The sequence below is a fragment of the Hesperophylax consimilis genome, chromosome 22 (genome assembly GCF_061612785.1).
Source record: "Hesperophylax consimilis isolate HC1 chromosome 22, BYU_Hcon_1.0, whole genome shotgun sequence".
In the NCBI taxonomy this organism is placed as follows: domain Eukaryota; kingdom Metazoa; phylum Arthropoda; class Insecta; order Trichoptera; family Limnephilidae; genus Hesperophylax; species Hesperophylax consimilis.
In genome coordinates this window covers 30,845,328-30,870,386 of record NC_142857.1, presented here as the reverse complement: position 1 = coordinate 30,870,386, position 25,059 = coordinate 30,845,328, and the positions used below count along the sequence as shown (strand labels likewise).

At 38.2% G+C, this 25,059-nt stretch overlaps 2 protein-coding genes across 2 annotated transcripts; one reads left to right on the top strand and one right to left on the bottom strand.

Annotated features, from left to right (window-relative positions):
- The first annotated feature begins 19,247 nt into the window (after positions 1-19,247).
- LOC149413451 (phospholipid phosphatase 5) lies at positions 19,248-22,197 on the top strand. The gene is made up of 2 exons (XM_089645327.1): positions 19,248-19,427; positions 20,597-22,197. The coding sequence occupies exons 1-2, from the start codon at positions 19,360-19,362 to the stop codon at positions 21,330-21,332; spliced, it is 804 nt and encodes a 267-aa protein (XP_089501453.1). The 5' UTR covers positions 19,248-19,359; the 3' UTR covers positions 21,333-22,197.
- Positions 22,198-22,315: 118 nt separating this feature from the next.
- On the bottom strand, positions 22,316-24,388 carry Alg10 (alpha-1,2-glucosyltransferase Alg10). The gene has a single exon (XM_089645326.1). It carries the CDS (start codon positions 24,134-24,136, stop codon positions 22,817-22,819), a length of 1,320 nt encoding a protein of 439 aa, XP_089501452.1. The 5' UTR covers positions 24,137-24,388; the 3' UTR covers positions 22,316-22,816.
- Between the last annotated feature and the right edge of the window lie 671 nt (positions 24,389-25,059).

Sequence of the window (25,059 nt, the reverse complement as noted above, 5' to 3'; positions counted from 1 at the left end):
GATTTGTTTGTTTTTAAAATAGGGATGATTATTTGACAACTCCAGTCATCAGGCATTATACCAGTCTGTAAGATTTTGTTTAAGATGCTTAAGAAGTGGTTTAGAACATTATCATTACTATTTTTGATTATGCTGTAAGGTATACCATCTCTGCCTGGAGATGAGTCCTTGACTATTGATAAACAATTTTTTAGCTCAATTAAGGTGAATGGAGAGTCTAGCCAATGATTAGTCATAGGAGTATTATAGATAGGCGTTATTTCATCTAAATTAGGAACAGAAGGGGGGGCAATTTCGTCCAAGAATTCATCTATCCATTTAGAATAAGACGCTCGAGGAGATGGTGAACTGAAGGAGGATCTAAATCTTCGGATCATAGACCAAACTTCCAAAATTGGAGTGTTCGGAGATACTGAACTGCAGAAGTTGTACCACCCAGATCTTTTTTTTGACCTCAATACACTTTTGGCATTGGATTCAGCGTTTTTGTATATAAGATAGTTCTCCATAGTCATATTGTAACGATAGGAAAGAGTCTTAGCTTTCCGAATTCTTACTATTTTGGAACATTCCTCATCCCACCAGGGAGTTGGAGGTAGTTTTTTTAAAAGAGATTTAGTTTTAGGGGGAGGATTCGATTTATTTATTGAAGTTATGAGCATTGATTTGAAGTTATTATAGTCATCTTTGACGGAAAATATATCGTTGGCGGGTAAATTTAGTAGGAACTTGTCCATATGAGAGTTAAATTCGTCCCATTTGGTGTGTTTCGTTTTAATCTTTGTCGAAATATGAGACTTGTCCGATTGGAAAGAAGTTTGATAAGTAATGGTGATCGGGAAATGATCACTGGAGCAAGGGTCGGGGGACACCACCCACGAGGAGAGAGAAGCCAGACTAGTAGAACATATTGAGAGATCCACTGCACTGGGGTTTGTGCTGGGGCGTGAGATTCTAGTAGGAGATCCGTCATTCAAAAGGAAAAGGTTGGATTGATCTAGGAAATCCATCACACTTCGACCATCTCGGTCGGAGAAAGCAGAACCCCAGACGGGGGAATGGGCATTAAAATCGCCTAATATAAAGAAAAGAGGGCTTAATTGACTTACAATTTGCAACCAAGTTTGTTTATTGAAGTGGACTGTTGGGGGAAGATAGACTGAAATAAAGGATGTGTCCTTTTTTTTAGCTAAAACCATTTGGAAGTCAGCATTGGGGGGTTTTATATTATTTATTGGGGAAAATGATATGGATTTTTTAATAAAAAGGGCAGCACCGCCGCCCGAACCTTCCGGGCGGTCGTCGCGGAGACAGGAATACCCTCCCACATTAAAGTGGGTGGATGGAGTAAACCAAGTCTCCGAGATAGCAGCCAAAGAAATAAAGTTGGAATTTAATAGGTTAAGGAGATCAGATTTGTTAGAAATAGCACTTCGGCTATTCCACTGAAGTATTTTGACATCTTGAAGAGTCATTTTGAATAAATGATTTTAATGTGGAAATAATAGTATCAGCGTTTGACGGTAGATTAGTTTGAGAAGAATTGAGAAGAATATTGTAAACATTGTGATGAAATTGAATCTTTGAAATTGAAATATCCTGATGCAAAATTAATATTTTTTGGGGATTTTAATCTCCCAAATGTAAACTGGGTACAACCCACTGAGTCTTCAAATCCCATTTCTGCTAAAGCCCAATTAATCATTGATACCATCAACTTTCTCAACCTTAAACAATTAAATCATGTTAAAAATATAATTGACAGAATTCTCGACCTTGTCATATCAAACATAAATAATAGTAATGTCAGCAAATCGCGTGAATCAATAGTATCCATTGACTCTCATCATCCCCCTTTACAAGCGATCATTTATTTGGCACCCATTGAACTCCTTAGTCCCCAACCTCCCGTTCACGAACTAAACTACAAGAAAGCCGATTATACCTAATCAAGTGCGCTTATATCTTTCTTTGCTCAATTGGACCCGCATCTTTATGTCTACAAACGTAGAAGAAGCAACAAATGTGTTCAACTCAAACCTTTATGATACTATTGAAAATTGGATACCAACTTCTATTGTAAAACGTAACGACTGTTACCCAAAATGGGCTAGTACTGAACTAAAAAAACTCATTCAATGTAAAAAAATTGCCCACGTTAACTTTAAATCCAATAACTCCACTGACTGCTATAAATTTTTTTCTGTTTTACGAAATAAACGTAAAAGTCTATCTAAAAAATGCTATTCAGATTATATTACAGATGTAGAGCAGACTATCAAGTCAAATCCAAAACATTTTTGGAATTATGTGAATTCTCTTAAAGACAACAACGGCTGTCCTCGATCAATGTATTCAGGGCGAAAACATGCTGACAGTGATCAAGAAATAGTTGACCTCTTTGCTGATCATTTCTCAAGTGTTTATGAACAGAAAAATGATAATGTAACTATACCTGAATTTAAATACACCAGTGTAACTGACATATCAACATGCCACATTTCTCTAGATGATGTTAATACAAAGATCAGATCTCTAGATTGTAAGAAGGGGTCAGGTTCTGACAAAATTCCACCGGTATTCATAAAGGAATGCGCTCAGTTTATAGCAGTTCCACTTCAACACATATTCAATCTGTCACTTCAAACTGGAATATATCCTGATCCTTGGAAACTTTATCACTTGACACCTGTATATATATGTAAATCAGGTGATAAAAATTGTGTTTTAAATTATAGACCAATTTGCATACTGTCTACCACCCCGAAAATGTTTGAAAGTATTGTCTTAGATAAAATTGCTGTTAAGTTTAGGCATATTATTACTCCAGAACACAATGCTTTTGTGACCGGTCGGTCTACCACAACCAATCTTCTATTGTATGAACACTATATCTGTGAAGCTTTCACGTCTCGTGCACAAGTAGATTCAATATATACTGACTTTTCAAAAGCCTTTGATAAAGTAAATATTAATATCCTTCTCGCGAAACTGCAAGCCCTTGGTATACATGGATCATTCCTAAAATGGTTGAATAGTTACCTCTGTAACCGTGAACTGATGGTAAAATTAAATAATAAAGTCTAATATAAATTTAAAGTAACTGCGGGAGTTCCTCAAGGCTCTCATCTGGGCCCACTTCTCTTCGTATTGTTTATAAATGATTTATCTTTATGTTTCGAAAATGTCAAATTCATTCTATTTGCAGATGACCTAAAGCTTTTTAAGATTATAAAATGTTTAAATGATGCACTTATCCTTCAGCATAATATAGATAGACTTGCTAGCTGTTGTGAAATAATCAAATTATTCCTAAACGTAAAAAAGTGTTTCCACATGTGTTTTTAGTGTTCACGGACTCCAATAACCATATCGTATTCAATTAACAATAATGAAATTGCATTAGTACCATTTATCAAAGACCTTGGTGTTATTTTTGACAGAAAACTTACCTTTGATCGTCGCTATGAAACAATTTCCAACAAGGCCATGCAAATTCTAGGTTTCGTAATGCGTAACACAAGGACTTTTCAAAACATTGAGTCAATTAAATTACTCTACTGCTCTCTTGTGAGATCGCACCTAGAATATGCATCTCCTGTATGGTCTCCGATTTATACCTGTAACTTACACCGCTTGGAGAAAGTACAAAGAAAATTTCTTCGATTAGTTCAATTCAAATTGAGACAGCCTGTAATTGATATCTGCTATAATACATTAATGTCTGGTCTAAATCTACCACTTCTTTCTACCCGGCGAACTATTAATGACATTCTTATACTTTTTAAATTACTGAACAATCTCATAGACTGCCCTCAAATGTTAAGTGTTATAAATTTTCGTGTCCCTGTTAAATCAACTCGACTCCACCATCTTTTCCACAGTGACAATCATAGCACTGACTATTTGTATCATTCACCATTGGCGCGTTTTCACCGCACTGCCAACACGTATACAGACCTTTTTGATATTTTCAAAACCTCACCGTCTTGCATCAAGGCAAAAATACTTGGTTGTGAATGTAACTGATATGTTTGTGAAATGTTAAATGTCTGTTTGTACTGCATCATACTGACATGTTATTCTTTATGTGTAACATTTGTATGGTGTTCTATACATATACATTCCACATATATACATATATGTGAAATGTATATGTATAGCATCAATATAAACTGCTTGCTTCAGATGTCTTATAGCGTTGGCTAACGGATGTATTATTTTAATGAAAAATGTTTTTTTTTTAATTGTCAAGTCTCTGACAGCACTGAACTGTGTACTTATAATCTAATGTTTCACATTACTGTAAAAGCCTTTTATGGCGTTTAATAAATAAATAAATATTTATTAAAAAAAAAGGACAATTAGAAGCATAATAAGAGTTTGGATAAATGAAGAATGTGAAAAAATGAAATTTGAATGTCTTGGGAGAGTTTTTCAGAAAATTTTAGAGAGTTCATTGAGGACGGATTATAATTATTTGCACGCCCATTTGTGGCATTTAAAAGAGGTGAACCATTGGGATTTAAGAGCAGTGAGTTGTGTTGTTGCTGATCGTATCCAGGAGCCGGTTTAGAGATAGCGTTTTTGTATGTGAATTTAGTTGAACGAGAAGAAATTGTTGTAGAAGAGGGAAGAGGGTTGGATGAGGAGTTGCTGGATAAAGCCTCAGCAAATGATTTTTTGACAGGCGGGAATAGTTTAGAAGCCTGCAGAAAAGACAAGTTCTGAGAGGCCATAGAAATTTTTATATTTTTTTGGCGAGATTGTTCTGGGCAAGAGGTGTTGATAGCTGTATGTGAGCCTGAGCAGTTAAAACATTTGGGTGAGGAGGAAGAAGGACATTGGTCAGCTGCGTGGTTTTCTTCACATTTAAAACATCTGGGTTGAGATCTGCATGCAGTTTTGGTATGACCAAAACGGCAGCAATTGAAACATTGAGTGGTGGGATAAGTATACAATTCAACTGGTAATGAGTTGAAGAATAAATATATATGGGAGGGAAGAGATTGACCTTCAAAGGTGATAACGACAGATTGGGAGGGCTTCCAGGAAATTATACCCTCAGAGGAGTCCTTGTAATTTAGCCTCCTGGCTTTTATGGGATTGCCAATGTGTTGGGGGGTTGAAAGTGAAGACAGAATTTCTTCGATGGACAGATCGGTCGAGATACCTCTGACCAGGCCCATGCGAGTGACATTGAAAGTAGGGATATATGCCTTGAACTTTGAATTAGATGAAATGAAGATATTTTTGATGAAACTGTTGGCAGCTGGCCCTGAGAGGAATTCGACGGAGATTCGGAAGCGACCCTCGGCTTTTACACCTCCAGACTTGATTGAAAGATTCTTGCTATTTGATAGGAATTTGCCAAATTCAAGAGGATAGATGGTTTTTCCTTGCTCAGTTTTTTGGGCGTATACTATGAATGGGCCACGGGAATGCGGAGAGTAAAAGTTTGTTGGAGGAAGTTGAGAAAGTGCTGGTGGGGACTGTGAAGTCGAAGGAGAGTCAAGTTTTATTGGGGAAGAAGGAGTAAATTTCCTTTTTTTGGTAGAATTCAAAATGACAGAATCACTGTCAGAAATTTTTCCATTTCCCCGTCTGGGGGGTCTGGAGAGGGATCTGGGGGCTTTGTAGGGGGTCCAGGAGGGAAATCTTCCTCCATTATTCACAACAGTAAACAACTACAATAATAGTATGGAAAATGACAGAAGTAAAAAAAGTTTATAAATATCTGGAAATCAGCAGCGAAAAGTGACTCCTGGAAGATCAGGAGGGAGAAGAAACCTCAAGGCACAAAACACTACACTTTTTTTTGCCAGAAAACAAAAAAGAATGGTTAAAAAAATAATTTTAGATAGAGCAAAACAAAACAACTGATGACAGCCAAATGTTATTGTTGCAATCCATGCCGAGTTTGCTACTCTTAGAAAAATATCAAAAAATACTTAAAGAATGCTACACAACCTATATTTACCTAGTTGAGCAAGGGATAAAAGATAATGTTAAGACTTTCTTGGCGTATTCTAAATCATTATGTAATACAAGTTCTATTCCAAAAATAATGCATATGGATTCAATGTCTGCAAATAATGGACAGCAGATTGCCAACATGTTCTCTAATTATTTTGGATCAGTTTATACTCAGTCGAATCCCACTTCAACTACTTCCGGACTGAATGTTCCTCTATTCAACCAATTTAATCTTAGTAAACTTAATGTAAGCATGGGATCCATCAAATCTCGTTTAGAAAGAATTGATAAACATAAAGGCCCAGGACCAGATAAAATACCTCCCTTGTTTGTAAGATGTTGCTTTAGCGCGTTGATTAAGCCACTTTTCATTATATTTAACGAATCATCATCAAAAAGAACTTTCCCAGATTTATGGAAAAATTCACATATTGTTCCAATACATAAATCTGGCATCAATTTTTTGTGAAAAATTATAGACCAATCAGTATTTTATCAAGTTTTGCAAAAGTCTCTGTATATTTATAATGTATAATTCCATATTCACACACTTCAATCCACAATTATGCATTAATCAACATAGATTTTTTCCCAACAGATCCACTAATTCCAATCTTCTTGACTTTTGTGTTATGTTTGCAATGCTTTTAACGAAATAACTCAAGTAAATACCATTTACACAGATTTTAAAAAGGCATTTGATAAAGTAAACCATTCTATTCTACTACAGAAGCTTGATCGTATAGGTATTCACGGTGATCTGTTTAGATGGCTTAAATCTTACTTGGAAACAGAACACAGCTAGTACTTATAAATGGGTATGAGTCACCTCCCACAATTGTAACCTCAGGTGTACCCCCAGGGGTCCAATCTTGGCCCTTTGATTTTTTTAATCTTTATTAATGACCTTGGTTCCATGTTACGCTGCGATTTTGTTTTATTTGCTGATGATCTCAAGACTAAATGCCATACTCCTGTCTTACGAGGAACGACTCCAAAACTTTAAATTTACGAACCTGGATAAAAGAAGACAATTTGCTGACTTATTGTGTCTACAAAAAATTATTCATGACAAGCTTGAAACAACTCATTGTCTGAGCAATATTCTTATTAAAGTTTTTTTTTTCTTGTATTAGGCAATTCACCCTAAAGAGAGTGCTATGTGCCGTTAAAGTAAAAGGAGATGGTTATAATTTTATGGGAAATCCATACGGGAATAGGAAATCTCAAATATTGAAGTCATTCAAGTCTATGAACTTGTATAGAACTGAGAAAATGCGAGAATTGTTGAGAGAAAGTAAATAAGGAATACTAAGGGGAGATTGGTGAGTGATTTTTATAAGTAAACGATAAATGCCTTTGAAAGATGAATGATTTTTACAATTAAAGAAAACATGATCAAGAGTCTCATTTTCCATGCCGCACTGGCAGAGTGGACTATCTAGGACCCGGATTTTAAACAAATGGGATGCAATGGAGCAATGACCAATTCTCATTCTCGAGATACAGGATATAGGTTTACTTGGAATATGATTTTGTATTCCAGCAAAAAAAACACCAGTTCTGGTTTTCGTATTAGTCCAATTTTCTTCCCAGGAGCGAATCATGTTGGATTTAAGAATTGGGATGACGTCAGAGATAGGAATTCTAAAATCTAAAGGATCAGAGCCAGAAATCGTTCCAAGTTTAGCTAGGGAATCGGCTTTCTCGTTACCCTCAATTCCTAAATGGCCAGGGACCCAAACCAATATTGTCTCGAAATTTAATTCATTTAAAGATTTAAGGGTGTTTCTGATATTATAAATAATATAGTCTTCTGGTTTATGGATATTTGAGGAAATTTTCAACACTGCGCTTAGTGAGTCAGTGCACAGTAAGGCTCGTCGAATATTGAAAAGCTGGATTTGACTCAAAGCTTGTTCAATTGCGAAGCATTCTGCGGTAAATATAGAAATTTCTTTAGGCAATTTATAAGACAAATCTAAATCGAATTCGGGAATGTGTACCGCAGCTCCACAATCTTTGTTATCAGACTTAGAACCATCTGTGTAAATGAGTGAAAATTCTGGAAACTTAGAAGATGTAAAGTTTTTAAATTTTTCCTCAACATCTTGATTAGATGAGGTTAAAATATCAGTTCGGAAGTCTGTAGTTATAACTTTGGGGATATAATTGATAGAATCAAATGGGATGGTGAAAATAGGAAGGATAGGATCTTTTTGTAGATTTTGGAGGGAAGAAGACAGGGATTTGAATGAAAGAAAACTTTTTAGAAGGAGAAGAAGTCGATTTTTATCTGTCGATCTTTTTTCGTTATTTAAGTTATTGAACAAATAATCAAGGCTTTGTTCTCAAGGGTGACGCGATACAGAAAAGGATTTAAAAATATATTTATCAGCTAGGAATTGTCTCCTCAAAATTGAGGGGGGATCAACACATTCTACCTGGAGAGAATTAATTGGAGAAGATTTCATCGCTCCAATAATTATTCTGAGCGCTTTGGACTGAATTCTTTCAAGTTTTTTGTCCAAATATTTAGGAAGAGGATCGAAAAGAAATGTTCCATAATCTAAATGGCTTCGCACTAGAGCACCATACATTAATTTAAGAGTAGTAGGATGAGATCCCCACCACACTCTGGAAACAGCTCGCATAATATTTAGCCCCTTTTCACACTTAGCCGAAATGTTCTGAATATGCGGGAGCCAGGACAGTTTATGATCCAAAAGTAGTCCAAGAAATTTAATTTGCTTAACGATTTGAAGAGGGACATTATCAAAGCAGACAGAAAAGGGGGGTATTTTTCTTTTGCGCGTAAAAGCCACTACTTTGGTTTTAGACGTAGCTAAATTCATCCCATTAGTCAACAACCAAACTTTAATATTATGTTAAGCCAAATTCAATTCCTTCGCAGCGCGCGATAGATTTTTGTTTGATAAATATATAAGAAAATCATCAGCAAAATAAAGTCGCTTGATAGATGAAGGAATTACACTGTCTAAATCACTTATATATATTCCATTTGCAATCCATACAAATGATACTCCTAAAAATTTTAACATTGTCATACATAATAATACTAAAATTCACAGCCAAAACTATTGCAAATCAAACTGTACAGTACTAAAAACAGCAAATAAAATTAAATATCTAGGAGTAATTATTGATAAAAATCTGAAATGGAAGGAACAAATATGTCAAGTAGTAAACAAAATTAGAAAATTAATATATGTATTTTTAAGAATTAGAAACTTTCTGTCGATAAAAAATCTATATTTAATTTACTATGCCTTAGTTCAATCCACTTTACAATACGCTATTATTAGTTGGGGATCCGCGTATAAATGTAACCTTCTTCCAATTGAAATTATACAAAGAACAATTATTAAAATTATATTAAAAAAACCCTTTGACTACCCAACAGAACGCCTGTTTGAAGAATTTCAAGTACCTACATTTAAAGACCTATATATTAAAAACTCACTAATCCAAATTATAAAAGAAAAAGATAAATATCAATTTTTAAATAAAAACAGAACGCGACTTAGACATGTTTTTCTATGCCCAAAACTAAATACGTCTTTTGCACAACATCATTATACTTACCAGGGAAGAACCTTTTTCAATCGTCTACCAGAAGAAATCAGAAGCATTAATGATAAAACCCAAATACTGCTCTCTGTTCTTCTTCTTCTTTCGTATGGTGGGGGGTCAGAGGGGGACATCTAGATCTGCGAGCCATTTTAGGGCCTCAGGCGTCGCCATGTGGACCTCATCAATCCCGCCGGGGAATGAATGGAGCGGGCATTCGTTGACCACATGTTCGGTAGTCTGCACCGCACCACATTCACACATCGCCGACTCTTTAAGGCCCCATCTGTGCATCATGTGGGCACAGCGGCTATGGGAGCACCTTAACCTATTGATGGCGGACCAGGTTTTGCGAGGCAGTGAGAACCCAGGCTGTCTCTCGGTGGGGTCCTGTATGAGATGGGCATTTCCCACGTTGGCCGTTTGCCACTCAAGTTTCCACCTATCTTCTGGGGTGAGAGGTAGTCGGAGGAGCCTCTCTCCTTCCGCCCAGAAGGGCTTTCGGGACTTCAAGCGGCATGCCGGGTGGGAAACGACATCTTCGTGTAGAGGTATTGCGCTTTTTTGCAGCGCCTTCTTGTATTCCCTCAGTGTTGCAATTTCTCGCCTGATGTTTGGCGGGGTTATGTTTGCAAGTACGGGGAGCCAAGGGAGAGGAGTAGATTTTAAAGTCCCGCTGATGGTTCGCATTGTGGCATTAAGCTGAACGTCTACCATGGAAGTGTGGGCGCTTCTAGCCCATACTGGAGCACAGTATTCAGCCGTTGAGAAAACCAGGGCAATGGATGCTGTTCTGAGCGTGTTGGCGTCGCATCCCCAGCTAGTTCCAGCTAGCTTATTAACTAAGTTAAGCCTTGTCCTGGTTTTTTTACCCACTGTTTCCATGTGTTGCCGGTAGTTCAAGCTCCTGTCCAAAGTAACTCCGAGATAGCGGGGGTGGGGGTCATGGTAAATATTTTTTCCATCAAACTGAACACAGAGTTTGGCATCCGCTTGTGAATTGCTAAGATGAAAAGCTGTCGCAACTGTTTTCGACCCATTTGGCTTTAGTCGCCAATTGAGGAAATATTCTTCCAAAGCCTTTAGGTCAGAATTGAGGATATCTTCTGCTGCTTTAAGGGTTTTGGCTTGAGCTGTGACGGCGATGTCATCTGCGTAAGCAAATTTTCTGCCTTCAGTGTGAGGGAGGTCTCGAGTGTAGATGTTAAATAGCGATGGGGCCAGCACTGAGCCCTGGGCAAGGCCATTATTGAGGGGTATTTTTTTGCTTTTTCGCCCTCCTAGAAAAACCCTGAAGGTACGGCCAGTTAGCAGTTGCTCAATGAGTAATTGCTCTTTAGTAAGTGTCTCTTTACAGAGAGCACTACTCATTGCAGTTGCAATGAGTAGTGCTCTCTGTAAAGAGACACTTTAAAAATATTCTGAAAAAAAAAACTACTGTCACTTAATTAATCTCACAAATATCCTTAGTTTTCCATAACTTTCTTTCTTTTTTTTAATTTATTATATTAATATATTATCCTTCACTATTATCAAAAAAAAATACTACAGCAAACATACATGTACAATGAACTATTTAAGTACTAACTAACAACAACATTTATGTACACTCCCCTTCCATACACAAGCAAATGCTTTCAATGGAAGAGTAGTAAAAAAAACCCAAGATGTAAAATGAATTATGTACCATGTAAACATATTATTAAAAATAATAAATAATTACAAAAAAAAAAACAAAAAAAAAATATTAAATAATAATGGACTGATAACGGACCCCTGAGGTAACCCCTTCCATAGTTTGCGATTTATCGTTTTTGAGGAAAAGTGGATAATAATGGATCTGTCTGTTAGTAAATTAATAATAAATTGAACTAGTTTTAAGGGAATTTTTATTTTTATTAATTTTGCTTTCAAAATGTTAATTAATACATCGTCGTAAGCTGACGAAAGATCAAGAAATGTGGCCAGAGTGCAAGAATTAAGGGACTGAGATATACGGATGTCTGTTGTTAACACACTTAAATTATCTATGGTTGATTTCTTTTTCCGGAAGCCATATTGATTAGGAGAGATAATTCTGTGATTTTCAACAAACCATTCCAATCTGTTCTTTATCAAGTGTTCTGCTACTTTCATTAAACATGACGAAAGAGCAATAGGACGATAGGATGAGATTTCAGATGGATTTTTGCCTGGTTTTAAAATATGAAGGATTTTTTGAACTTTCCAGACTTCCGGTATAAATCCTGTTTCGAACATGTAATTGATTAGGGATAAAAAATATTCAACCGACATATCTGAGAATGCTTTAATGAAACTATATAAGATTTCATCAGGGCCAGGAGAAGAGTCTGGAAGGGAATTGAATACTCGATTTAATTCACTTACTGAGAAAGGAGAGTCCAGCCAGCTAGGCTAGAGTGAGATGGATAAGAAATAAAGGAAGGCATTTCCTCACATCTGGCAACTGACGGAGGAGCTATCTTATCAGCAAATCCTATAATAATTTCTTCTGGAATATGTTTGGAACGCTGAATTTTTTTAAATTGGACCATACGGATGACTGGGGAGATTCAGGAGACAAGCGTTCACAGAATTTCCGCCATCCAGACCGCTTTTTGTTTTTCAAAACACGTTTCGCTTCTGCCTGGGCGCGTTTCACAGAAAGGTAATTTACGAAAGACATACATTTACGGAAAATGGAAATTGCTTCTCTTCTGGATTTAACGACACTAGTGCATTCTTCATCCCACCATGGGGTGGAATGTTTTATCTTAATGTTTACATTACGTTTTTTAAGTGTTTTTTCTGCAGCTTTTATTATCATGTTAGGAAATAATTCACATTGTAAACTAGTGTTGACAAGGGAAGACTTAGATGCTTGAACAATGGAGTCTAATTCTGAAGAAAAATTTCTCCAATTCGCGTCTTTCGTTTTAAATTTAAAAGTTTTGTTTATCGAAAAGGAATGCGTGGAAGATAGATGGTGGAAGGTAATTATTATAGGAAAATGGTCACTGGAAAGGGGATCTTTAAAAATGTTCCAAGAACATATGGGAATCACCGAAGATGAGCAAAGAGATAAATCGACTGCACTTTTCCGATGTTGAGGGGCAGTGAAACGAGTTGGAGATCCGTCATTTAGAATACATAAATTATAGGTATCCATAAATTCTAATAGATTATGGCCAGAACGGTTTGTTAACTCACTGCCCCAAGAAGGAGAATGAGCATTGAAGTCCCCAAGTATCATATACGGGGGACGAATCTGGGATATAAATGTTGACCATTCGTTTTCAACAAAAATTGTAGAGGGAGGGATATATATTGATAGTAATGTAATATCAGATACAACAGCTGCTACTATCTGAAAATTATTGGATAGAGTGTGGAAAATAATTTGTTTAAAAGGGATAGAATTATGTATAATAAGAGCAGTGCCACCTTTGCCATCCAGTCTATCATGTCTTAGACAATGATATCCAGGAATCTTAAATTGGTATGAGGGTTTTAACCACGTTTCGGAGATTTTCAATTCAATTTGTTTATTCCTTTAAAAACATTACAAAATTACATTTTATTTCGTTTTTAAGTACATTTGTAAAATGGTATTACATAATAGTTAGCGGTGTATAAACTATACCAGCATCAATAGAGCTTGCCTTTTAAAGGCAGCTTCACCGATGCTAAATATGTCGATATCCGAATTAATTCTGTTCAACAGCAAGACTGCTCTCCCCACCAGCATGACCATTGACAAGTTGGTCCTGCAGGCCGGGAGATAAAACAGTCTATGCTGTCGGTGACGGAGATAACCATCAGGAACATAGAGAACATAGAACATAATACTCTCCATGATAGTCGGATTTTCAAACCATCCATGAATCAGTTTGAAGAAGTGTGATACAATATGCACATCTCATCTGACCCGTAGATGGTTCATACCGAGCATGCCCAAGAGAAAGTCAGTAGGATAGAGCCACGGGTAGTAGCCATACTCCCTCAGGTAGAGGAATCTCAGAAATTTCTTCTGCACTCTCTCCAACATAAGGGAATACTTCACCTGATGTGGGCTCCAAACCACCGAACCACTCTCAAGCCTACTCCTAACCAACGCAATGTTTAGCACTTGGAGAACCCGGGTGTCTCTAAAATTCATCGCAGTGCGTAGGACGAAGCCCAGCATTTTCAGTGAAGCACTACACGTCATTTCGATATGAGTATGAAATGTCAGCCTACTATCAAACATGATGCCAAGATCTTTCATAGTGGAGACACGTTTTAAACTTCGGGCATTCATGGTATACCGGTAAAACCAAGTATGACGTGCCCGTGTGAAAGAAAGAATGAAACATTTAGAAACATTGAATTCGATCCGAGATGGCAGCAACTGAAATATTATGTTCATCAAGTAACTGTACAAGATCAATTTTGTTGGCGAATAGACTTCTACTATTCCATTGAAGTATTCTGCTCAGTTGCGGATACATCGGGAAGGCTAGAGAGTAAAGATTTCATATAATCGGCAGCGTTGGACGGTACTTTATTGTTATTTGAAAGGATCGTAATTAATAGGGTAATTAAAGTTTGAATAAAAGAAGAATTTTCAATCATGACTTTAGGTAAGATATCGGAAGTGGAACAGTTATTTAAGGCAGTCCCATTGGGAGCCTGGGATTTATTATTCCCATTTGGGTTAAGTAAAAGATCATTATGTAGTTTTTTATCGAAAGAAGGAATAAATTTTGGATTAGATTTTATCGGTTTGAAAATTGTTTGTTTGTGGGAAAATGATAGAGGGGATTTAGGGGAAGAAAAATGAAAGAGAGAAGCGTTAGATGTTATCTCTGCAAAAGATTTTTTCGGAGGAGGGAATAATTTAGAAGCCTGAAAGTAGGAAATGTTGTCTGCGGCCATTGACTGTTTGATATTTCTCTGTCTAGATAACTCTGGACAGGCCACACTAACAGCAGTATGGTTGCCCTTACAATTAATACAAATAGGGTTATTCGTTGTATTTTGACACTGTTCAAAGGGATGATCCTCTCCGCAATGGAAGCAACGAGGAGGGGAACGACAAATAGGTTTTGAATGGCCAAAACGGCAACAGTTGAAACATTGGATCGTCGGGAATCTGTATACTTCAACGGGAAGAGCGTTATAATAAATAAATACACGGGATGGTAATGTTTGACCTTCAAAAGTAATGACAACGGATTGGGAAGGTTTCCATATAGTGGTGCCGGTGGAAGTATCCTTGAAATTCAAACGACGTGCTTTTAAAACTTTTGGAGTTAATTGAGAGTCATTAAGAGCGTCTACTATTTCTGTTTCTGATAGATCGGTTGGGATACCTCTTACTCTGCCCATTCTGGTTAAATTGAATGTAGGTATGAAAGATTAAAATTTATTATTTGAAAGAGAACCTATTTTTTTAACAAAATCGTTAGCTAATGTGGCGGATTTAAATTCTATGGATAGTTTGTATCGACCTTCTGGTTTTATTGATCTATTTATAATACCGAGGTTATTGAGTTTTGAGCTAAAAATAAATTTACCAAAATCCAGGGGATGAATTATTTTCCCTAGTTCAGTCCTTTGGACATTAACAATAAATGGAGCTGAAGATGAAATAGAATACATAAGCTCAATGGCTTTTGCTTCTGTAGGAATGGTATCATTATAACTTCCATGAGAGATTGGGGCTTCGTTTGTTTGTGAAAGAGATTTAATTTTAGGAGGTACATTAAGGCAAAGCGGAGGTCGTCTTTTTCGGGAAGGAATGGTTACAGAAGTTTGAGAATCGTCAGAATCGTAGACGTCTGCAATATTTGAAATGGACTCAGGGTCTGGAGGTCGATTTTCATCCTCCTCTATTTCAACAAATTAAAAAAAAAAATTAAACAATAATTATTATTTTAGAAATAATAAATTATAGAAATAATACACGCAACTGCGTCGCAAACCAATAACAGAAACAAAAATAATGAATACGAAAAGGTAACAATAAATAAATCTTATCTGTACGCCGCGCCGCCGTCAACAAGCCATCAAACACAGAGCACTGGAAGTAAACACGACTGCACACTACCGAGGTTCGGTGACTCCTTATTAAAGTTCATAATAGACGTAATCTAAGGAGACAGAATATATTTCTAGAATTATTTAAGAACAATATCAACAGAACAAATCCATTGTTCTTATGTGTCGTCTGTACAATTCTATTGAATGTAACTACATAGATATATATGCAAATAGTCTGGCTTATTTTAAAAAGCAAATTAGCAATAGATTATGAATGTTTGTTTGTATTTTTATTTACTCAATTTGTTTTCTGTATTTTTTTGCTATTATTTTTTGGATCATATATTGAACTGTATGTGTTGTTGATATGTCTTTGTTTGCCTTTGTTCACGTTTTGCTGTTTTTATTTTTTGTTAGTACATAGTGTATAACTATACTTAAACTGTGCATGAGAAATGTGCGCATTGCTACAAATTTCTTTAGACTGATTCGTGGATGGTTTTAAAAGCATTCATTTCTATGTTCCCGATGGTTATCTCCGTCACCGACAACATAAACTATTTTATCTCCCGGCCTGCAGAACTAACTTGCTAATAGTCATGCCGGTGGGGAGAGCAAACTTGCTGTTGAACAGAATAAATTCGAATATCGACATGTTTTGCATCAATGAAGCTTCCTTTAAAAGGCAAGCTCTATTATCACTGGTATAGTTGATATACACACTGTTAGCACAATGTTTGCGGGGGGTTTTTTAATCAATCTACGCCGTTAAGCGGGCAATTTTTATCATGTTCGCGCGCAAAATTCCGATTCATGTAAAATAGCTATAACTTCTGAACTATTTATCAAATTTAAATAAAATTTTCAGTATTTTACCTTATTCGAAATTTTTATTATGATCTGGTCACAAATTTTTATATTTTTGAAGAAAAAATTACGATATATAAGTTTAAATTAAAAAAAATTGTAAAAACTGCACTATTGTCGTATTGTCTATTTAGTCATTTTATGCACATTCAACAAAGTATATATATTTTTTTAAATACACACCACTAAACACTAATATTGTTTGAAAGTATGAAATCGTTGGAAACAATTCCCTTCAGTTAAGGTACATCATAGAATTTACACATGTACCGGGTTTCGCTAAGTATTTTGTGTACCGCGCACACACGACATCGCTTTCGCAGATTCTTATTTTTACCAGGGCCTTCAATCTTTTCCAATATATGTTTTCGCATATCCATCGACAGTCTTCTTGGAGGATCAGATTTTGAAGATTTTTTTCGGATACCAGATGTTGATGGTGTTGGTTCCGGGTCTTGACTATTATCTGACGAAATCTGATCAGCCACCCAGTGCTCTGCGATTTCCTTAAAATGTTTATATTTTATTTTCCTTTCTTTTACGGAGTTGTACACAACAAATGAGTTGAATAATGCACAATTTATTATATACATCGCTAGCCTTTTTGTCCATTTAGTGGTTTTTCGTAAAATAGAATAATACGAAAGATATTGGTCTGCTAGGTCAATGCCTTTCATATATTTATTGTAATTGATTATCATTAACGTAGTCCATTTTATAGGGTATTTTTATATGAAAAAATATCCCTTTATTATGTAACAAATAAATTTTCGAGCACAGCACACAAATACTTTGTACGAATTTTTTAAAGCGGAATGTAGACAGAAAAGAAAATATAGAACGTCTTGAACGAAACAATATCGCTTTAACACTGAAGAAATATAAAGATTTAAAAAAAAAACGATACATTTATCACAGTTATTTTATTTCAAGTGCTTGTTTTATGACCACAGTCGGCCGGCCAACTGTGGTCATAAACCGTACCAACCAATTCTACGAATTGCCAGGTACCTAGTACACGTATCACGAGAGCTGATGCATAATTTTTACTTCACAGAGTAACCAACATCATACGTTACTCGTAATATATTGTTACTCTAAGTGTACCTACAACGCATTTTGACGTCTCCCGCGCTTTACCAATAGTGTACAAATACGAAAAACGCTTTTAAGCGTCTCCCGCTCTCTACCAACAGTACGCAAAAGACGCTTTTAAGCGTCTCCCTCAAACAATGTGTTAATATTAATCTAAGAATTCTTATTATAAAAATGTTTTTAAAACGCATTGAAATTAACAATTTTGTAATGTTTTTGAAATGAATAAACAAATTAAATTGAAAAAAAATGATGTGAACATTTTTAAGTGGACTGTTGACATCTACGCTTTTTCATAAAATAATTTCATAATTTCTTTTCATGTTAAGGGGGGGCTAGGGTTTTAAAATTTATTTTTTTGCATTTTTTTTTTTAATTTTTTTTAAATAAATGCATAATATGTTAAGAATATTGTGTTCAAATTTCAAGTTGATTGGAGCAAAATTGACGAAGTTACGAGTATTTTTATACCTGTCGGATTTTAATCCCTACACGACCATACGTATAAGCCGAGCAGAGCAGGAAGCTGAGAGACAAACTAAAGAAGGCAGGATTCGTCGTAGACAGGAGCAAAAAGGTGCTTTAGACATCATGGATGATAGCAACATCCTTTATAGACCTGGCATTGATGATTCAGTGTGAGGTAAGCCGATAAAATTTGCTTATAAACGTTTAATACCAGATTTTTTAGTGTTCAAAACTTTATAGCGTTTTTCCCACAACTCACGTTTTCAAAGTCGGTGCCCGTCATAACTTCAAAACTACTGCACCGATCCTTTTGAAATTTTGAAAACTATTTCTGTACATAATTTACGAGGTAACGCTGGAGAGTTTTTTTTTTCAAAATGTTAATAATTATTATTTTACAATAACAAATTAGCCGATTTTTTCACTAAAAATAGCGTTTTTCCCTTCAAAGTGTTCCAAAAAAGTGAAAAATTAAAATTTCGAAAAACTCTCTCAGCGTTACCTGGGAAAAACTATTATCTAACGAATGAACTTTAATTTTTTGATTTCAGATGACCCAGCACCGAGTTATGAGGGGCACCGCCATTCTACTTTTTTTTGAGACACGTCCGAATAATTGCTGCCATTGCCGTGTTTTTTAATATTTCTCCGTGAAAATTTTATACAACATTTTTAAAATGTCATACTTTACTGTCCTATTAGATTTAATAAAGAAATTTTTAATGTGTTGTCACGAAAAATTCACAAAAAATGCCTTTTTTCGTACGAATTAACCCTAGCCCCCCCTTAATAACCTGTAAATGTTCCTAAACAATAAATAAATAAAATTATATACTGTAAAAAAAACTATTTCATCTTGTTTTTGATTCTACTCCGTATATCATTTCAGTGCAGAACTGATGCGTTAAGTCTTCCACGAGCGTTCCCGAATACCATTCCCTACTGATTATTACATTTATACGAGTGCGAGGAAATTCTCTTAGATTTATGAAAAAACTATATTATGACCAATGTACCTGTGAAAGAGATCGTGCTTTTCGGGATCCAAGTAGACATCGAGCTCGATACATTTTTTTCTGAAAAGTGACTGTATGAACCAATCTTGTTAAATACATTTCTACAAACCTTAACTTCCAATGCTGGGAGCCATGTTAAACAGTTGTCTATTCGTTTTTTCCTCAATGAGGAAGTTTTGTCTATGTGTTATTTGTTCTGTCAAACAAAACGTCAAATTTGAAATGGTGACAGCGCGCGGGGACGTGTGAATGCGAAGCGGACGTTGTATGTGTCATCAGAATCAGGATCTGAATCAGAATCAGGAGAGCAGAAGGGAGTGAGATGCGCCTCGTCAGCAGTCAGCTGGTGGTGGAGCTGCTCTTGCGCTTCTCCATGGCGCTCATCTTCCTGTGAGTACTCAGGGTCCATTTCACTTCAAACAAACATATGTTTTGATTTCCTAACAACGTGTCGCCGAGTCTTGGTATTGACACAACGTCGCTCTAGTTCGTTTTTGTCCAACAGACCATTTTTAGCAAAATTGAATCAAGTACGCATTTGTTCTGAGAAAGCATTTATTTATACTATAGAAGCAAAAAAATATTATTTAAGGGGTTTTTAAAACGGATTTTATGAAGTCCTCCAAAATTAAACAACATTCAGCGCTTGCTTATCCACAGTCATTCGTAGCCTAAGCGTGAAACTTAAACACTCTGTTACGAGCGCAATTCTCACGCCACGTGATCGCTCTCAGCCGAGTCAATCGTTCGTTCATACGCATCACGAAAGTAAAAATCTTCACATATTATATTGCTCTTTACGAAGTTATTTTAGTGGGTTTTAATATATCATTTTAGTAATCCTTCAATTGAACTAATTTCAAATTGTATACCTTTCAATTTGTATACCTTTTTGAGCTAATTTCAATTTGTATACCTTTTTCGTAAGAAAAACTTTATTGTGCTATTTATGTTTGGTCTGTTAGACAAAAACGAACTGGACCGACGATAAGGAGACTATCGTGTCGTCTGTACTCATCAAGATGTTGATTTATATTCTTTTGTTTATGTAGAAATTAATTATAAAATTGTCACTATTGTGTTTCATCGGCTATTAGAGTAGGTATTTAAAATCATTGTAAGATAATTTAGACAACCTTTTGTGGAGCTACGTAAATATTCCTGATAGCTACGGAGCTGGCTCCAGTTAACCGTGAAAACTCGCAGCTCTGACGGCAGTCAACACTAGGAGCTTTATATTTATTTATTTACTAACTTTAGGATTTGTGAAGCTGAAAGTATTAATAAAATATTTGCCTCAGGATCTTTTATTGCCTATCAAAAAACTCATTAGAGACCATCAGAAATTCACATTTTAAAAAAAGGATTATTATAAATAAAATTATTTTGGTACCTACTATATTTTTGTTTCCCACAATTAGTTTCAATTTATAAAATAAATAGTTCATTGAACGAAATGAATCTGTTTATGTTGTGGGTTATGTTATATGTTCTATACTGACAGAGTGTGTGTGTTATGTTATATGTTCTATACTGACAGAGTGTGTGTCCGCGTGTAGGTACATGGAACGCATGAGCCCCTTCAACCGACAGATCCACCCGGACGAGATGTGGCTGTACCGCAACCCGCGCCGGGAGTCCTACGTGGGCACCTCCCTGCTGTGGTCACTGGCACTCCTCGCGCCGCTGCTCATGGCCCTGTGCCGCTTCGCCCTCGCGCGGGACCGAGAGGACCTCCTGCAGACCCTGCTCGGCGTGTCCCTGGCGCTCGGCATCAACTGCATCCTCACCGACATGGTGAAGCTGATGGTGGGCCGGCCGCGGCCCGACTTCTTCTGGCGCTGCTTCCCCGATGGAGAGCTCAACCCCGAGCTGCGCTGCTCTGGCGCCCCCGAGGACGTGGCCGAGGGCCGCAAGTCCTTCCCCAGCGGACACAGCAGCATCTCCTTCTGCTCGCTAGGCTTCATGTCCTGGTGGTGCATGGGCAAGTTGCGCGTGTGGGGGGGCCGCCCCCCCGGGCCCCCGGGCGCCCTCCTGCTGCTGGCCCTGGCCCCGCTGACCGTGGCGCTGGCTGTGGCGCTGTCCCGCACGTGCGACTACCACCACCATTGGCAGGACGTGCTGGTGGGCTCGCTGATGGGTCTAGGTGTAAGTTTCATGGTGTACCGCCAGCACTTCCCCCCGCTCTCCTCGCCCCACCCGCACCGCCCCCTCTCCCACTGCCCCCCGCCCTCGCTCGCCCCCCAGTCACAGCTGCCCCTGCCCCCGCCCCCCCAACAAGTCAAGTGGATATAACACTATATTGTACTTAAACCAAATTATGTTTTATTTGTACTGATAGTTTAAGATGACACATATCTGTGTCCGTTATTATTTCTACACAAACTCCTACGAGTTATAGAATCTGTTGCCACATAATATTATAACAAACCCACGTTGATGGGTTACTTATTTTTCATAATTTATTGTTAAGAATGTTACATATTTTGTACTTATCCTTTTAATGTTCCAAAGTATATATTGTTTGCTCTCTGCAAAAAGTCAATTTTTTTTTTGTAAATTCTTCCTTAGTACAAGATGTTTTATGTATCTTACATTAGGCTAGTTACACATTGGCGACTTAGAAGCGCGATTCAATCGGATACATCATATATCGCAGTGCTATACACATTTAGCGACATAGTTGCGCATTCAAATTACTTAGAAAACGATGTCCCCGGCTAAATTACCAATGTGCCAATGTGAAACTAGCATTAATCTGTCGAGGCATTCGAGAAGTCAGCCATAAAAATAATAAAGACCTAAAATGACAATATGGCTGAAGTAGGTCTTATAGCTATCTATGTTAGTGACTTTTCTCAGATTAGCAGGGATTAAGTGATTATAATATTATTTAATCGCTTACTTGTGTTATATTAATCCTTTTTGATACCAATGATTGAAGCCAAAGCCTAAGCCCGGGAACTTAGCGCCTCATTGTCCCCCTTCGTTAGAGATATATTTAAGAATTAGTATCTTGAAAACATGATTGGGGGAAGGCACAATACTTTCTCCCAGAAGATGTACTTAATTAAAATATTACATTCATAATTAGGAATAAGTTTTGGAGCAGAGTGGAAAAAATACTATTTTACCTCTTAAGTCTTCTAAAAGTCTCATGTTTGCATTTTATAAATTTATGTTAGAACATTCCTGTACTTAAACCGCTGTGAATTATTATTAATAGTTAAATGTATTTGTCGAGGAAGGAGAGATTCCTCATAACTAAAAGGTTCTACTTGTATTAAATTATTTATTTAAAACATTAATTTATGTTTAATATAACATTTTCTTATACATAATAAAATATTTACAAATATGATACAAAGTTTTATTTTACATAACATCCGTAATTAATAATGAATTATTATTGCTTATCAGTAGGTACACGCTTCAGTGAGGATGAGCTCAGATATCAGTTCTGAATGGTGAGGACTTTTTACGGAATTTCATAAACACATAGTGACCATCCTTTTGTTTTGCAGGTGAAGTGTAGCTAGCAAAACTGTAGATTTGTATACAAATTAAATCCACGCTGCCCGCCCGCAACAAACAGACACTCTCCTTTATATATTAGTTATATAAATAATTTATACAGCATTCAATCCTTTTTGTTCTATTTCTATATCATACAAGTAAACATACAGCTAGTAGTTACAGTAGCACAAACAAGAGTAATAGATAACGCATCACGCACAGGGGACTAGGAAATGTGATGCGTCAGAAGAGATCGGAACTGACTACCAAATCAAACGTTGTACGTGATCATAGTCGGCCCACTTGATCTCCTTGGTGAAGAAGATATAGAAGGTGAGGGCGTTGATGAGCAGGTACAGCAGGGACTCGGCGCGCGGGGCCGGGCTGCGCAGCTCCAGCCGCAGCAGCACCAGCGGGGGCACGAAGTAGCGTGGCTCCAGCAGCCTCTGCGGCACTAGCGCCCCCACCAGCGCTAGCACGAAGGGCACCACCAGCCCCGCGCCCCCGGCCCGCAGTGCCGCGCGCCACGCACTGCGCCCCACGTACACGTACAGCGGCACGCAAGCGTACCTCGCCCACCAGTAGCGCCCCCACCAGCGGCTCCACGCATAGAACGTGTAGTGGCGATTGTCCGCCAGCAGGTACGGGTGCACGAGCGTGTTGTAGCGCACCACCAGCGCACACGCGGCCAGCTGCAACACCACCGCACCTCGCCACCGCACGCACTCCCGCACATCCTCCCGCACGGTGCTCAGCAACAGGGGCAGGGAGAAGGCGGCATAAAACAGGAGGAAATAGAACAGTTGGGGGACGTGGACACTCGCCTCGTGAGCCGCCTTGTCCCCCAGCACGATGGAGCCATTCATCGCCACAAACACTACAAACCCCGCCATCACGGACAACAGAGACAACATCACCTTCAGATCTGCGAGGGGAGTGCGCCGGAAGAAGTATACGAAGAAAGTATTGAGGTGGAAGATGACAGCGGAACAACTCTCCCCGATGGAGTAGTGCTTGCGGGAGGGATCGCGCGTGTGAGCCACCACGGCCGCATCGAGCATCAAGCGTGCCAGGCAGAAGGCGAGCCACACCACGTTGGTCTGGCGCACGAACACGGAGAGCGCGGCGGCGGCGACGGCCGACAGGGGGCGGCGCGCGCGCACCAGTTCCAGCGTCAGGAGCAGTGCGGCCAGCGCCGCGGCGTCCGTGTAGTACAGCTGCGCCAGCAGACAGAGGGGAGGCAGTAGCGCCAGGCGGGCTGCACCGCGGCGGGCCAGCAGCGCGAGGCCGACGGCGGACAGTAGCACCGAGGAGAGGCGCAGCGCGCGCACCGAGCAGCCCAGCGCGGGGGCCAACAGCGCGGACAGCAGGTAAAGACCAGGCGGGGTGGTGAGCTTGGGCTCCCAGTGTGCCCAGTCCCCGCGGCAGTATGCCAGCCCCTGCGGCAAGTGGAACTCCTCGTCTATGACCATCGTCGATGCTTCCTCCACCTTCGAAGAGAGCATCAGAGACACCCCGAGGTAGGCCGCCACCATGAGCGACACGCGCCTCCACGGAGTGATCGCCGGCTCCTTCTCGGACATCTTGCAGCTAGTATTAATGTGATATAAGATATTACCATAGCCAGGGAAGCTCGGCAACGTACATTAATTTTAATGAAATTTGAAAGGCATCGGCATGAAAAATATTAGGATCATTATTTGACAGACTGTCAACGTCAAAACTGTCAAAACCATACACAAACCACTCACGTCAAAACTATCAACGCATCAAATTGGAAACAACGAAACCAGAATTAAAACCATAGATTTGTAGTATTTTGAACCGTCAGAACAACAGTGTGGCGATTGTTATCAAACGACCTCTCCCAAATTTCATAGAATTTCCATTTGTAGAAGTATTTTTTTGGGGTAAATTTGCAGAATTACGCAATTTTTTTAAGTTATTTGGTAGGTTTATTTATGACTACAAGCATAAACAGGGGCGTACAACTCCCGTCTGACCTTGTAACCCTGATGGGAGGAGTTATTCAATACCCAAATTCTTATAGACAAAGCTGTTGTGGCTGAAAGCTCAGATCTCAGCCAATGGGCTCAGAGCAAAAATTGTAGTTTGATCTCTCGCTCTCTACCATAGCGACTTGTGTAACAGAAAGAGAAGCTAAGTATGTGTTATGCTGCGATAAAAAAAAAGAGACTGGGACACGGTCAAGCGGCTTGATCGCAAGCACGTAGTTTTTTTGTCTATTGTTGTCTATTGTTGTCTATTATTGTCTATGCTTAGCGGCTTGACAGCCCGCATCAAGCCTCTCCGTCAAGCATGGCCACGCCTTCCTGTGATTTCGTGGTGGTCTATGTATATGTACTTCTATGCCTTCCTGTCATTTCGTGACTCGCGGCAAAATGGAATCTGTCAAAGACGCGTTCTTGGCTCTTACGTTAGCTTTATGTTTGAATAAAATAATAAAAAGAAACGAATTTGGTGTCAAGAATGGTACAAGTTAAGG

What these genes read in the sequence shown, in the direction of transcription:
- Alg10 (XM_089645326.1), bottom strand. Translation starts at nt 24,136, where the DNA reads ATGTCCGAGAAGGAGCCGGCGATCACTCCGTGGAGGCGCGTGTCGCTC.
- LOC149413451 (XM_089645327.1), top strand. Translation starts at nt 19,360, where the DNA reads ATGCGCCTCGTCAGCAGTCAGCTGGTGGTGGAGCTGCTCTTGCGCTTC. An exon ending in TCCATGGCGCTCATCTTCCT is followed by an intron (nt 19,428 to 20,596) that starts GTGAGTACTCAG and finishes GTCCGCGTGTAG; the next exon opens with GTACATGGAACGCATGAGCC.